Below are 14,562 nucleotides of genomic sequence, written 5' to 3'. Positions count from 1 at the left end.
GCCCGGGCGGTTTGTTTGGGATCATTGTCATGCTGAAAGACCTAGCCACGTTTCATCTTCAATGCCCTTGCTGATGGAAGGAGGTTTTCACTCAAAATCTCACGATACATGGCCCCATTCATTCTTTCCTTTACATGGATCAGTCGTCCTGGTCCCTTTGCAGAAAAACAGCCCCAATGCATGATGTTTCCACCCCCATGCTTCACAGTAGGTATGGTGTTCTTTGGATGCAACTCAGCATTCTTTGTCCTCCAAACACGATGAGTTGAGTTTGAGTTTTTACCAAAAAGTTATATTTTGGTTTCATCTGACCATATGACATTCTCCCAATCCTCTTCTGGATCATCCAAATGCACTCTAGCAAACTTCAGACGGGCCTGGACATGTACTAGCTTAAGCAGGGGGACACATCTGGCACTGCAGGATTTGAGTCCCTGGCAGCGTAGTGTGTTACTGATGGTAGGCTTTGTTACTTTGGTCCCAGCTCTCTGCAGGTCATTCACTAGGTCCCCCCGTGTGGTTCTGGGATTTTTGCTCACCGTTCTTGTGATCATTTTGACCCCACGGGGTATAATATATATAATATAATATGCCATTTAGCAGACGCTTTTATCCAAAGCGACTTACAGTCATGCGTGCATACATTTTTTTTTGTGTATGGGTGGTCCCGGGGATCGAACCCACTACCTTGGCGTTACAAGCGCCGTGCTCTACCAGCTGAGCTACAGAGGACCACCCATACGTGGAGCCCCAGATCGAGGGAGATTATCAGTGGTCTTGTATGTCTTCCATTTCCTAATAATTGCTCCCACAGTTGATTTCTTCAAACCAAGCTGCTGACCTATTGCAGATTCAGTCTTCCCAGCCTCCTGGTGCAGGTCTACAAATTTGTTTCTGGTGTCCTTTGACAGCTCTTTGGTCTTGGCCATAGTGGAGTTTGGAGTGTGACTGTTTGAGGTTGTGGACAGGTGTCTTTTATACTGATAACAAGTTCAAACAGGTGCCATTAATACAGGTAACGAGTGGAGGACAGAGGAGCCTCTTAAAGAATAAGTTACAGGTCTGTGAGAGCCAGACATCTTGCTTGTTTGTAGGTGACCAAATACTTATTTTCCCCCATAATTTGCAAATAAATTCATAAAAAATCCTACAATGTGATTTTCTGGATTTTTTTTTTCTCAATTTGTCTGTCATAGTTGACGTGTACCTATGATGAAAATTACAGGCCTCTCTCATATTTTTAAGTGGGAGAACTTGCACAATTGGTGGCTGACTAAATACTTTTTTCCCCCACTGTACTGACCTGTGTACACACACACACACACAAACAAGTAGTGAGGTAGAATAATGTGTGTAAATAAAAATGTATGTGACGGTAAAGTGAATGTTGAGTGTTAATATACACGGAGTATACCAAAATTAGGAACTTCCTAATATTGAAGGGTACATAGTTTATGCATGGACTCTACATGGTGTCAAAAGTGTTCCACAGGGATGCTGGCCCATGTTGACTCCAATGCTTCCCACAGTTGTCAAGTTGGCTGGATGTCCTTTGGGCGGTGGACCATTCTTGATACACACGGGAAACTGTTGAGCGTGAAAACCCAGCAGCGTTGCAGTTCTTGACACAAACCGGTGCGCCTGGCACCTACTAGCTTACCCCGTTCAAAGGCACTTGAATATTTTGTCTTGCCCATTCACTCGCTGAATGGCACACATACACAATCCATGTCTGAATTGTCTCAAGGCTTAAAAATCCTTCTTTAACCTGTCTCCTCCCCTTCATCTACACTGATTGAAGTGGATTTAACAAGTGACATCAATAAGGGATCATAGCTTTCACCTGGATTCACCTGGTCAGTGTCATGGAAAGAGCAGGTGTTCCTAATGTTTTGTATACTCAGTGTTAATGTTAATATCTGTCTCCAGCTCACTGCTCTCATCTGTGGCTTCATCATCAAGCTGAGGAACTGTCTCCGTGACGATGGTTTCCTAAGGCAGCTCTACACCATCGGCCTGCTGGCCCAGTTTGAGTCTCTGCTCAGCACCTATGGTAAAGTACACATACTCTCCTCACTCACTCACTCACTCACTCACTCACTCACTCACACACACAATTTTGACTGTGTGTGTATTCCAGGTGAGGAGCTGTCCATGTTGGAGGACATGTCAGTTGGCATCATGGACCTACGGAACGTTACCTTCAAGGTTACCCAGGCAACCTCCAGCTCCTCCCCCGACATGCTGCCTGTCATCACCGGCAACCGGGACGGCTTCAACGTCCGCATCCCGTTGCCGGGGACCATGTTTGACGCGTTGCCGCGGGAGATCCAGAACGGCATGCTGCTGCGCGTCCAGCCTGTGCTCTTCAATGTGGGGATCAACGAACAGCAGACGCTGGCAGAGAAGTGAGAGGGGTGAAGGAGTGATGGAGAAGTGAGAGGGGTGAAGGAGTGATGGAGAAGTGAGAGGGGTGAAGGAGTGATGGAGAAGTGAGAGGGGTGAAGGAGTGATGGAGAAGTGAGAGGGGTGAAGGAGTGATGGAGAAGTGAGAGGGGTGAAGGAGTGATGGAGAAGTGAGAGGGGTGAAGGAGTGATGGAGAAGTGAGAGGGGTGAAGGAGTGATGGAGAAGTGAGAGGGGTGATGGAGAAGTGAGAGAAGTGAAGGAGTGATGGAGAAGTGAGAGGTGTGAAGGAGTGATGGAGAAGTGAGAGGTGTGAAGGAGTGATGGAGAAGTGAGAGGTGTGAAGGAGTGATGGAGAAGTGAGAGGGGTGAAGGAGTGATAGAGAAGTGAGAGGGGTGAAGGAGTGATAGAGAAGTGAGAGGGGTGAAGGAGTGATAGAGAAGTGAGAGGGGTGAAGGAGTGATAGAGAGACAAAGAGGGGTGAAGAGATTGGTGATGTCCCTGTCCCTGTATTGTTGACATATTTAATGTCTCCTGTTTGTGACAGGTTTGGAGACACGTCTCTGCAGGAGGTCATTAACCTAGAGAGTCTGGCCAGACTCAACTCCTACTATGAACAGTTTAAGGAGGTCCTACCTGAGGACTGTAAGTCACCATAAAGTAAATGTCCCTATATGGTCCTACCTGAGGACTGTAAGTCACCATAAAGTAAATGTCCCTATATGGTCCTACCTGAGGACTGTAAGTCACCATAAAGTAAATGTCCCTATATGGTCCTACCTGAGGACTGTAAGTCACCATAAAGTAAATGTCCCTATATGGTCCTACCTGAGGACTGTAAGTCACCAAAAGTAAATGTCCCTATATGGTCCTACCTGAGGACTGTATGTCACCATAAAGTAAATGTCCCTATATGGTCCTACCTGAGGACTGTAAGTCACCATAAAGTAAATGTCCCTATATGGTCCTACCTGAGGACTGTAAGTCACCAAAAGTAAATGTCGCTATATGGTCCTACCTGAAGACTGTAAGTCACCATAAAGTAAATGTCCCTATATGGTCCTACCTGAGGACTGTAAGTCACCATAAAGTAAATGTCCCTATATGGTCCTACCTGAGGACTGTAAGTCACCAAAAGTAAATGTCCCTATATGGTCCTACCTGAGGACTGTAAGTCACCATAAAGTAAATGTCCCTATATGGTCCTACCTGAGGACTGTAAGTCACCATAAAGTAAATGTCCCTATATGGTCCTACCTGAGGACTGTATGTCACCATAAAGTAAATGTCCCTATATGGTCCTACCTGAGGACTGTAAGTCACCATAAAGTAAATGTCCCTATATGGTCCTACCTGAGGACTGTAAGTCACCATAAAGTAAATGTCCCTATATGGTCCTACCTGAGGACTGTAAGTCACCATAAAGTAAATGTCCCTATATGGTCCTACCTGAGGACTGTAAGTCACCATAAAGTAAATGTCCCTATATGGTCCTACCTGAGGACTGTAAGTCACCATAAAGTAAATGTCCCTATATGGTCCTACCTGAGGACTGTAAGTCACCAAAAGTAAATGTCCCTATATGGTCCTACCTGAGGACTGTAAGTCACCATAAAGTAAATGTCCCTATATGGTCCTACCTGAGGACTGTAAGTCGCCATAAAGTAAATGTCCCTATATGGTCCTACCTGAGGACTGTAAGTCACCATAAAGTAAATGTCCCTATATGGTCCCACCTGAGGACTGTAAGTCACCATAAAGTAAATGTCCCTATATGGTCCTACCTGAGGACTGTAAGTCACCATAAAGTAAATGTCCCTATATGGAGGATATTGTTAAGATGTAGCCTATAACATCTCCCCCTCCTGGTCTCAGGCCTGCCCAGGTCCCGTTCCCAGACGTGTCTACCAGAGCTGCTGAGGTTCCTGGGACAGAACGTCCACGCCAGGAAGAACAAGAACGTAGACATCCTGTGGCAGGCAGCAGAGGTAGGCCATTTTTTCGATGCAGGGCCATGAATGAATTATTGAAGATGATCCTTTTGGGTCTAGTCCATTTCATTCTGTATGGATGTTACTAATGGGGATCCAGACCAGGCCTAACCACATTTGAAGAATAATTTTGTAGTGGCAGCATGCTGTCTATTATTTCCTGGTATCTCTCCTCCCCAGATCTGTCGTCGTCTGAATGGCGTGCGTTTCACCAGCTGTAAGAGTGCTAAGGACCGCACAGCCATGTCCGTCACCCTGGAGCAGTGTCTGATCCTACAGCACGAACACGGCATGGCCCCACAGGTCTTCTCCCAGGCCCTCGACTGCATGCGCAGGTAGGTGTCCATCCCACTGCCTGAACTAAAAATGAAACACACACACACACACACTGCTCGCTCCATATGCTGGGACAGTGCCAACTACAGGGTCTCCTGTCCCCTGTTAAAATATTATAAAGAATACAAGTTATATTTGAATTCTCTGTAATTAGCACTGGTTCCTCATGCATCATCTTTTTTCCTGTTCTCCAGCAGTAACACCTGCTTGTCAGTCTGTCCAGCCAGTTTGCGGAGAATGCTCCCCCATGATGACTGAGCTCGCTTTCCATACCCCCACATCATCCCCCTCTCCCCCTCTCCTCCAACCCCATCCCCCTGTTCTCTGACACTGCTTGCTGAGAGGACAAGAAGGGTTAGATGAAGTGAAGGATGGTAGAAGGAACAGAAACCTTGTGTAAGGATGGGATGACTCCCAGAACAGAACAGAAGCTCCTTGTTGTCATAAACAGGACCCTGTAAAGTACAGTAGGTTATGTGAAAGATCTGTTGGGTAGTAATGCAATGCTGTCCTGCAGCTTCCTGCATGGTCTCTCGCTCCTCTCTTCACCTGCCACCTTCCCACTTTTTAAGTGCAAGGCATGCTGGGAAGAGGCACGCTTGTGCTGCATGACTTGAGGCTGGCAGACCTCCCCCTTCTCCTCCTCATCCCGCTATTCAGGAAGTGAATCCAAATTCAATGAATTGACTGAAATGAAATGGATTTGAGCACAAACTCCAGCCCCCCACCCCTCATCAACCCCCCCATATCCGTGGTATGTGGTATGAACATGGACAATCATCACTGTCTTCTCTTCTTACCTCTAGATCTTTTCTTTCCTAAAGATGCAGAACATTTCTCTTAATTTTCCTCTCCTCTCTCTCTTTGTCTTCCTCTGTTATGACAATGTATTTGTCTCTGATTTCTCATGTTTTGGTTGGAATTATTTCATTTTTCCGTTTTTCATTTTGGGTGTTTCTTATCCTCGTTTGGGATTCGTTTCTGGCTGAATGGGTCTTATTTTCACATTCCATTCCACTGGCTGTGGCCCTAACCCTAATATTATCACACCCCACCTGCACCATCACTGGTATCTCTCTTTGTTATCCATGGCTGATCATGGCCACCACATATCATTCATATCGTGTATTACCGTCTCCTCCACTCTTATTGGCCACTTTATCCCTGTCCCAATGCACGCATCCATCCATCCATCCATCCATCTATGCCACCTGTACTTTTTGGCCCTGGCTTCTCCTCCCTCCCTCCCCCTCTTCGCAGCATTGGGACCAGGGAGGGGGTCACCCAGAAGAACCTGAGTGGCCTGTTGCCTGTGCGTGACTTCAGGCTGGACCCCAGCCTCCTGTACTCCCTGCCCCTGCTGGCCCTCAGCCCCAACCTGCTGGTCGTCTGGCTGTTCCTCAGCGTCGCCTACTTCCTGGCCAAGCTCCGCTGCAGCTGAACGCACAGCCCCTCTACCCAACTCTGCCCCACAGTCCCACCTACTCTCAAACTCCACTCCCCTCTTCTCTCTGCCCGTTCCCCCCAGTGTGTCCAACAGTCAGGAAGAAAGGCAAAAAGTTATTCTGTCAGTCAAGGAGGAAGACAGGGAGTCAGTCAGTCTCTCTCTCTGTCAGTCTGTCTGGAGCTCAGCCGGGAGAACCCTCTGATAGGTCGAGGGCAGACCATGTGTACATGACTGGACTGTATGTGCGTCACTCGGCTAAACTGACAGCTGTTCCACCCAATGGGCAGCCACCTCTCCAGCACTCCTCCCGCCTTGCTCTCTGTCCTAACCAATCCAGTCAGAGCAGGAGGCTGGTCTAAAGGTCTATATGCAGTACTGTATGAGACTGTTACTGTCAGTGTTCTGACATATTTCTCATTTTAACACCCATTGTTTTACAACAATCAAATACAAACTGAGAGTATGGAGAGAAACTTTGTGAAATATAGCCGCTAAGAAGTTTTAACTGAATTTAAGTTTTGTCACAGTTGTCCTTGAGTATTTATAATGCTGCTTCCCAACTCATGACATGATTATAACCATGCTAATATGATAATATGACATCATGGATCCTTTGGTTTTGCACAGAGCTTATTTTCAGTCATACAAATGTTCTGGCTTGCTTGATGTTTATGTCTTCCATAAGGTTTGCATACAGCATAAGCCAAGGGAAGGCTTGGCTGTGCAATATCAAGCTGCTAATGTTTTGATATGGCAGCCATTTTGTTGTTCTTCCTCAGGTCTTCCTACTCTTACAGCAGGAGAGACTCGTGTCGCTTTCACTTAAACCAATGCACTTTTTATCAACGTTGTCGTCGTCTTAATGAAGATTATTATCTTGTCTTGCCAATTGACACTGTTTAATCTTGCGTCGGAGCAATTTGAATTGGCTAAATCTGGGAATGTATGATATTTCAGGGGAGCTTTGTTGGCTTGTTTGATTATGCAGTGTAGATATATATCACTTGCTGGATAGCATTTATTATTGGACAGTATTTTGAGGATTTTTCGCAAGTGTTTATTTTTCAGTTTATCAGATTTCGTGTCGGTACATAGTTCCCTATTTACTACAGAGTTTGTATATATGAATTAGTTATTTGTTTGAGAACCTATAAGGGTTGCAGTTATAGGGAAATGACAGAGAAGATGAAGAGATTGTACATGGGCAAACCTCAAATGGCACCCTACGACCAAATGATGCACTACCTCTGACCAGTAGTGCACTAAATATAGGGGATAGGGGATGATTTGAGACACAGCCCATGCTTGTTGTGCCAAATGCTTTAGCCAGGTCTCAGATAGTAGATACAGGTCTTGGATCTTTATCCAGGTCAAAGTGGGACTTCCAGAGCTCCCAGCAGCCCAAATCCAACCCGCTTCCACAGAGAAGTGCCCTAGAAAGGGAGATTTGATTGCAAACACTTTGGGTTACTTCCAAGCCTTGCACTTTGGGCTTCCTGGTCTCTGCCGAGAGTCCATCCACCATTATCATATACAGTCGCTGCTATCTACTCCCATAAAAATATGATTAGCCATCTAATTGTATATGCACTCATTAATACAGTGGGGAGAACAAGTATTTGATACACTGCCGATTTTGCAGGTTTTCCTACTTACAAAGCATGTAGAGGTCTGTAATTTTTATCATAGGTACACTTCAACTGTGAGAGACGGAATCTAAAACAAAAATCCAGAAAATCACATTGTATGATTTTTAAGTAATGAATTTGCATTTTATTGCAAGACATAAGTATTTGATACATCAGAAAAGCAGAACTTTAATATTTGGTACAGAAACCTTTGTTTGCAATTACAGAGATCATACGTTTCCTTTAGGTCTTGACCAGGTTTGCACACACTGTAGCAGGGATTTTGGCCCACTCCTCCATACAGACCTTCTCCAGATCCTTCAGGTTTCGGGGCTGTCACTGGGCAATACGGACTTTCAGCTCCCTCCAAAGATTTTCTATTGGGTTCAGGTCTGGAGACTGGCTAGGCCACTCCAGGACCTTGAGATGCTTCTTACGGAGCCACTCCTTAGTTGCCCTGGCTGTGTGTTTCGGGTCGTTGTCATGCTGGAAGACCCAGCCACGACCCATCTTCAATGCTCTTACTGAGGGAAGGAGGTTGTTGGCCAAGATCTCGCGATACATGGCCCCATCCATCCTCCCCTCAATACGGTGCAGTCGTCCTGTCCCCTTTGCAGAAAAGCATCCCCAAAGAATGATGTTTCCACCTCCATGCTTCACGGTTAGGATGGTGTTCTTGGGGTTGTACTCATCCTTCTTCTTCCTCCAAACACGGCGAGTGGAGTTTAGACCAAAAAGCTCTATTTTTGTCTCATCAGACCGCATGACCTTCTCCCATTCCTCCTCTGGATCATCCAGATGGTCATTGGCAAACTTCAGACGGGCCTGGACATGCGCTGGCTTGAGCAGGGGGACCTTGCGTGCGCTGCAGGATTTTAATCCATGACGGCGTAGTGTGTTACTAATGGTTTTCTTTGAGACTGTGGTCCCAGCTCTCTTCAGGTCATTGACCAGGTCCTGCCGTGTAGTTCTGGGCTGATCCCTCACCTTCCTCATGATCATTGATGCCCCACGAGGTGATATCTTGCATGGAGCCCCAGACCGAGGGTGATTGACCATCATCTTGAACTTCTTCCATTTTCTAATAATTGCGCCAACAGTTGTTGCCTTCTCACCAAGCTGCTTGCCTATTGTCCTGTAGCCCATCCCAGCCTTGTGCAGGTCTACAATTTTATCCCTGATGTCCTTACACAGCTCTCTGGTCTTGGCCATTGTGGAGAGGTTGGAGTCTGTTTGATTGAGTGTGTGGACAGGTGTCTTTTATACAGGTAACGAGTTCAAACAGGTGCAGTTAATACAGGTAATGAGTGGAGAACAGGAGGGCTTCTTAAAGAAAAACTAACAGGTCTGTGAGAGCCGGAATTCTTACTGGTTGGTAGGTGATCAAATACTTATGTCATGCAATAAAATGCAAATTAATTACTTAAAAATCATATAATGTGATTTTCTGGATTTTTGTTTTAGATTCCGTCTCTCACAGTTGAAGTGTCCCTATGATTAAAAATTACAGACCTCTACATGCTTTGTAAGTAGGAAAACCTGCAAAATCGGCAGTGTATCAAATACTTGTTCTCCCCACTGTATGTAGACTAGTGGTGTTATCATTTTCCAGCCCCGTAGTCTCTCTCTCCATTTTAATCAGTATAATACCTGTCTTCAGTGCTGTGTTACATCCCAAGACGGCCACACTCAATCCAATCTAAAGTGACCTACTAAAGAAATGGACCATCCGTCCCAAAATAGCCTCCTCTGGGAGATTGTCACGCTTGTCTTACTTCCCCTCCACCCCCCATTTCCAACATCTAGACCCCCACAATGTAAAACTGGAGGCATTCTCTAGTCTCTGTTGGTTCGGTTGGTTGAGCTATATGCAAGCTGGTTAGGCCTCTCACTGGTATGAGCGCTAGGCTGGGTTTGATAGCTAGGTTAGTTCAATGGTTTGGTTTTGAAATTCAAATATTCTTTTTTTTTTTTAACTGATTTTGTGCAATGTTACTGTTTACATTATCGACAAATACTTAAGTATATGCAGTATTTCTTTGTCAGTATTCTACATGATTTACATTTTGAATCTTGTATATCCATATTGTAAATAATAGAAATGTATAAAATCAGATCATCTATTGATAAGTATGCTGTTGTAGAACTACCTCTATTGTCCCATGAAAACACCATCTAAGTGACAGCCAGGGGAGAGAGCTGAGAGGGACCAGAGGAGAGCTGAGAGGGACCAGAGGAAAATGTGTTCCATGAGAGCAGCACCCAGGTTCTATCCCAAATGGCACCCTATTCCCTACATAGTGTACAACTTTTGACCAGAGCCCTATAGACCCTGGTCAAAAGTAGTGCACTATATAGGGAATAGGGCGCCATTTAGGATGTAACCCCAGTATGTACAATATTAGGATGGTGTTTGCCTCAGCCAAATGTGAAATAGCGCCTCCTGCTGGTTGGTAATGACACTACAGACGCTTGTCCCCCAGTAGCTCCAGTAGGTCCTATGAAAAGAGTTGGATTGCTCCATTCTGGGGATACATGCAATTAGGAGACCATTCTGAAGTTGAAGAGATTTGCAGAATGTGCTGGTGGCAGTTTGTTCTGTTGGTGTATTTAATTCCGATGAAGAAACACACTGTTAAACATGTAACCATAGTGATGCTAAATCCAGGAATATTCCAACTAAAACCATGTTCCTGACTCAAGTTTTATTTTTCTGTTTCTCTTGAATTCCTTAGAGCTTTTGACTATAGAGAATATATTTATATTGTGTTGCATTATATTTGAATGCTTGTATGTCTAAATGCTTACATGTTTGCTAAATATATGTATTCTTATAGAGAGTTTATGATGTGATTATGATTATTACATCATCGTCATGCAGGTGTCAATTTATAATGAGAGGGAAGAATTCTAGTTGCTGTTCCAGATATCTTTGTGTTAACCCTTGGTCTGGTACTTTGCCCAGTTCCAACCCAGTATCAGGATTGCTTAGATGACCATTTATGAATATGTTCTGAAATAGTATACGTTTCTCCCTCTCTCTCTCTCTAATGCTTCTCTCTGGACAGTGCAATAACAGTCAGTTAGTCAGCAGCCCAAAGAATCAGCTTTAATGTTGTTATGTAATAAATGTCATGCCAAATGTATCACAGAGGCGAAGGTGTATATTTCACTATAGAGTATTTGAATAGTGCAGTTCTCTGTTTGCCCGGGAATGGAACTGTTGCATTGAAATTAGAATGTATAACTTTTTTAGTCTGTGTGTTTGCTATTGCTCTTGTTTCGCTTTATCTGTGATGCTCGTAACTCTATCTAGGAAGCACGTCTTCTGTACACAGTATTAGTGGTCTGTACCCCTCCCTCCAACCCCATCCCGATATTCCCCATTTCCCCCGACCATCCGTCCAACCGTTGGCTTTAGCTGTTGCCCCTATGTTTCTTTGACAGTGGCGTCAGTGTGTTGGTTGGGTTTTTGGGTTTCTCATTGTCTTTTAACACAAGCCCTTTTTTGTTTTGTTTTCTTCACTTTGCTGTCATCCTCTCTATCTGTGCTTGCCCTCCCTCCCTCCCTCCCTCCCTCCATCCCTCCCTCCCTCCTCCTTTTTCCCAGTGAGGGCTGCAGACGGGAGAATACCATGAAGAACGTGGGATGTCGCAAGTATGCTTTTAACAGTCTGCAGCTCAAGGCCTTCCCCAAACATTACAGGCCACCCGATGGAACGTTTGGGAAGGTCGAGACTTGATTTGGATCATAATCTATTCTACTGTATCTAATAGGGACAGCAACAACAACAACAGTATTTAAAAAATGATGCCTTTTTTTCTGCCAAATCAATGTTTAGATGGTCTTCAACCTACGGTAGTTGCGGAAGTCCTGTGGTAAATACCTGTGCACTGAATCTAGTCATATTTTCAATTTCAAACTGCCAAACCATTACTGGTTGAGAAACTATATACAATGTATTCAGACCTCACATACCTTCTAGATTGTTCTGAAGTTGTAGAGAAGTCAGGTGGGACAAGTAACAACACTGTTTGGTTACATCACGTTTTTAGGGTAGTCAAGATAAAGCGAGGAGGTCGTTTTCCTGAAGAGACGGTCACTGATTCTTTACCTCTATACACAGTGATGACTTTGAGTTATTTTCAGAGGTTCAGGCAATCTATAGGTCACCTAAACGTTCATACTGGGACGATGCTACTTCATGTTGACTATGTTAACAGTTGTGTGTCTCAACCCATAGTTGACATGTAAACTGTGATTCATACATTTGGTTGGCGTCATTGGCCAGAGTCTATGCATTTCAGAGTTCTTATTTAGTGAGTGTTTTACGTATGGACTACACATTAATGTGGAACTGGGCCCAAGTCAAGCTAGTCTGATGGACTTGATGAATGAATCCTTCCCCACGTGGATTTAGCAGTACGCTAATCCTGTAGAGCAGGGGTTCTTAAACATTTTCAGCTTGAGAACTGACTAAGAAATTGACCGTCCTCCTGTGACCCAAATGGTCCACCAGATGACCCAAATGAAGAAGAAATAGTGCGTGATTATAGATGTATTCTCATTCTCACCTCTCGCATGCCCAGGGCCCACTTTGGAACCCAACTCATAGTTTAAGAAACCCTGTAGAGGGATGTCCCACAGACTGCAATGGCAACCCAAGACCAACTAGAGCTTTCAGTGTCTGATGCGTACCTCACCTATGTACTGTTTCCATATCTGTAAAGCCTGCTTTTAACTTGTGAATGCATTTAGCTGTGTGGCATTGTCTGGCAGCTCACTGTGAAGTCTTAGCACTGTCTTAAAGGGATAGTTCGAGATTTTGGCAAATGAGGCCCTTTATCTACTTCCTGCGAGTCGGGTGAACTCGTGGATACCATTTTTATGTATCTGCGTCCAGTATGAAGGAAGTTAGAGGTAGTTTTGTGAGCCAATGCTAACTAGCTTAGCACAAAGACTAGAGGGCCTCATTGCCAAAATCCTGAACTATTCCTTTAAGACTTAAAGAGAAATATGAAAAAGCTATGAATGTTCTAGAACGATCCACTTCACTCTTTTACCAAGTTCATTTCTGGAAAAAGTAGGGTTTGAGGGTAGCAAATGAAACATAATACATTATATGTAAATATATATAACATTGGCCAGTAAAGGAAATCGAGTCGAATAGATTATTTTCTGTTCTAATTTTGAACCAAGTAAAGGCCAGTAGTAAACCATTTAAACACCCAAGAAGCACATTTCTTTATCAACTATTTAGGAAAATGTTGTGCATTTGTTGCAATGTTATTTTAGGATTGTCTTGTTGGCAGAAGTTGTTGACCAGGGTAAAAAATAAATAATCAGTAAAATTGTTATCGGTATGGGAGTTACATTGTATGTTAATTTGGAAACTGTACTGCTCAACAACAACATCTTTGTAATGTCTATGTTCACCATGAAGCAGCAATGTCAACTTTCTTTTTTACAACATTTAATGAGATTGCAATTGGATACACAATTGAGCCAGAGGAGACTTACAAATGAGTCATATGTTTGTGCATGTATCAAAGTTTCACATATGTTTGTTTTTCAACAGGCACCTCTGTACTGCACACGACAGAATTTACCCATAAGCTCAACTGTGAGATACAGTTTGTGCACATTTATTGTGTTGTGCACTGTAGTGTCTTTCATGCTTATAAATATTTTATTTAGAATTATTGGAAACATATTTTGCTATCTGCAGACTTTATTTTGCATTTATGTACAATACTAAAGGGTATAATTCAATAAGCATTGGGATTGGATTTGTATTTCTTTCTATTGTAATGAGTGCATATCTTGTATCCTACACACAGAGATGGGATATCTGTATAGGCCAGACTATTGCTATAAATGAAGCTTTCATCAATATCTGATGCTAATAAAAAAAGAATGTTCAACATCTTTCTTTTGTCTTTGTAATGGAAGACTTGAAAGTTTACATCAAGATGTTGGAATAGTGGAAAGGGTGTTGGAATGTTCCGTTCTCTCATTGCAATTCATTCTATTCCAGAATCTTATCTGGGTGACTCTAGCTAGAGTGAAATGTCATCCAGCCAGGCCACAGCCACAGCAAAACAAAAGACCTTGTGTCTGGCTACTAGGATTTTTTGTTCTCTGCAAGATGCCACTTGTTATACAGTAGCAAAGGTGTAGAGATATGATGCCAGTGATGTCTGTGGAGCGATCCAAAGACATAGTCACAACTAGAAAGAAACAAGGTTCAACACGTTTTGATTCCTAAAATACAGTGCTACTTGAAGACAATGGCAGCACTATTGGCATACTGCACGCTATGGAGATCAGTGTCTCATTTCCAGAGGTGGAGGTAATTGGGTTTATTTTTCACTTCTCTTTATACAAAGGAGTGCCGGGTAGAATTCCTTGGACAACTGTGTCAGGCCCATAGTGGTCACACACAGTGAATGGAAATCTACTCAGACTTTAGCCCCAGTTGTAACCCTGTATTATTTGTATTTGATAATTAATATTGGACTCATTTAATTTTGACTAAAACATCTCCGGAATAAATATTTTCTTCCACTGTTCAGGATACGTCCAAAGATTGGTATTTTAATACATTCACGGCATTAGGAAAAGGTTTTGGAGAACTACGGTCTGCTAAGATTACGACCTTGGCAGACATTAGCAGTCTAGATTTATTCATGTGGTCTAGTACGCTTGATCACACTCCAGTCCAGACGGTGGCAGTAATGCACTCAACATCTG

General features: G+C 43.7%; 1 protein-coding gene across 1 annotated transcript; it reads left to right on the top strand.

Annotated features, from left to right (window-relative positions):
• Nucleotides 1-1,929: 1,929 nt before the first annotated feature.
• On the top strand, nucleotides 1,930-13,731 carry LOC311125699 (inositol polyphosphate-4-phosphatase type I A; the record flags this gene model as incomplete). Its single annotated transcript, XM_084199732.1, has 6 exons — nucleotides 1,930-2,053; nucleotides 2,141-2,408; nucleotides 2,954-3,051; nucleotides 4,282-4,394; nucleotides 4,578-4,732; nucleotides 11,419-13,731. Coding segments are annotated over 6 exons (891 nt in total), but the record flags the coding sequence as incomplete, so codon positions are not given.
• Nucleotides 13,732-14,562: the final 831 nt, after the last annotated feature.

This window comes from Coregonus lavaretus, assembly GCF_964263955.1.
Source record: "Coregonus lavaretus genome assembly, contig: HAP1_SCAFFOLD_3493, whole genome shotgun sequence".
NCBI lineage: Eukaryota > Metazoa > Chordata > Actinopteri > Salmoniformes > Salmonidae > Coregonus > Coregonus lavaretus.
This window is presented reverse-complemented; position numbering and strand designations above follow the sequence as displayed.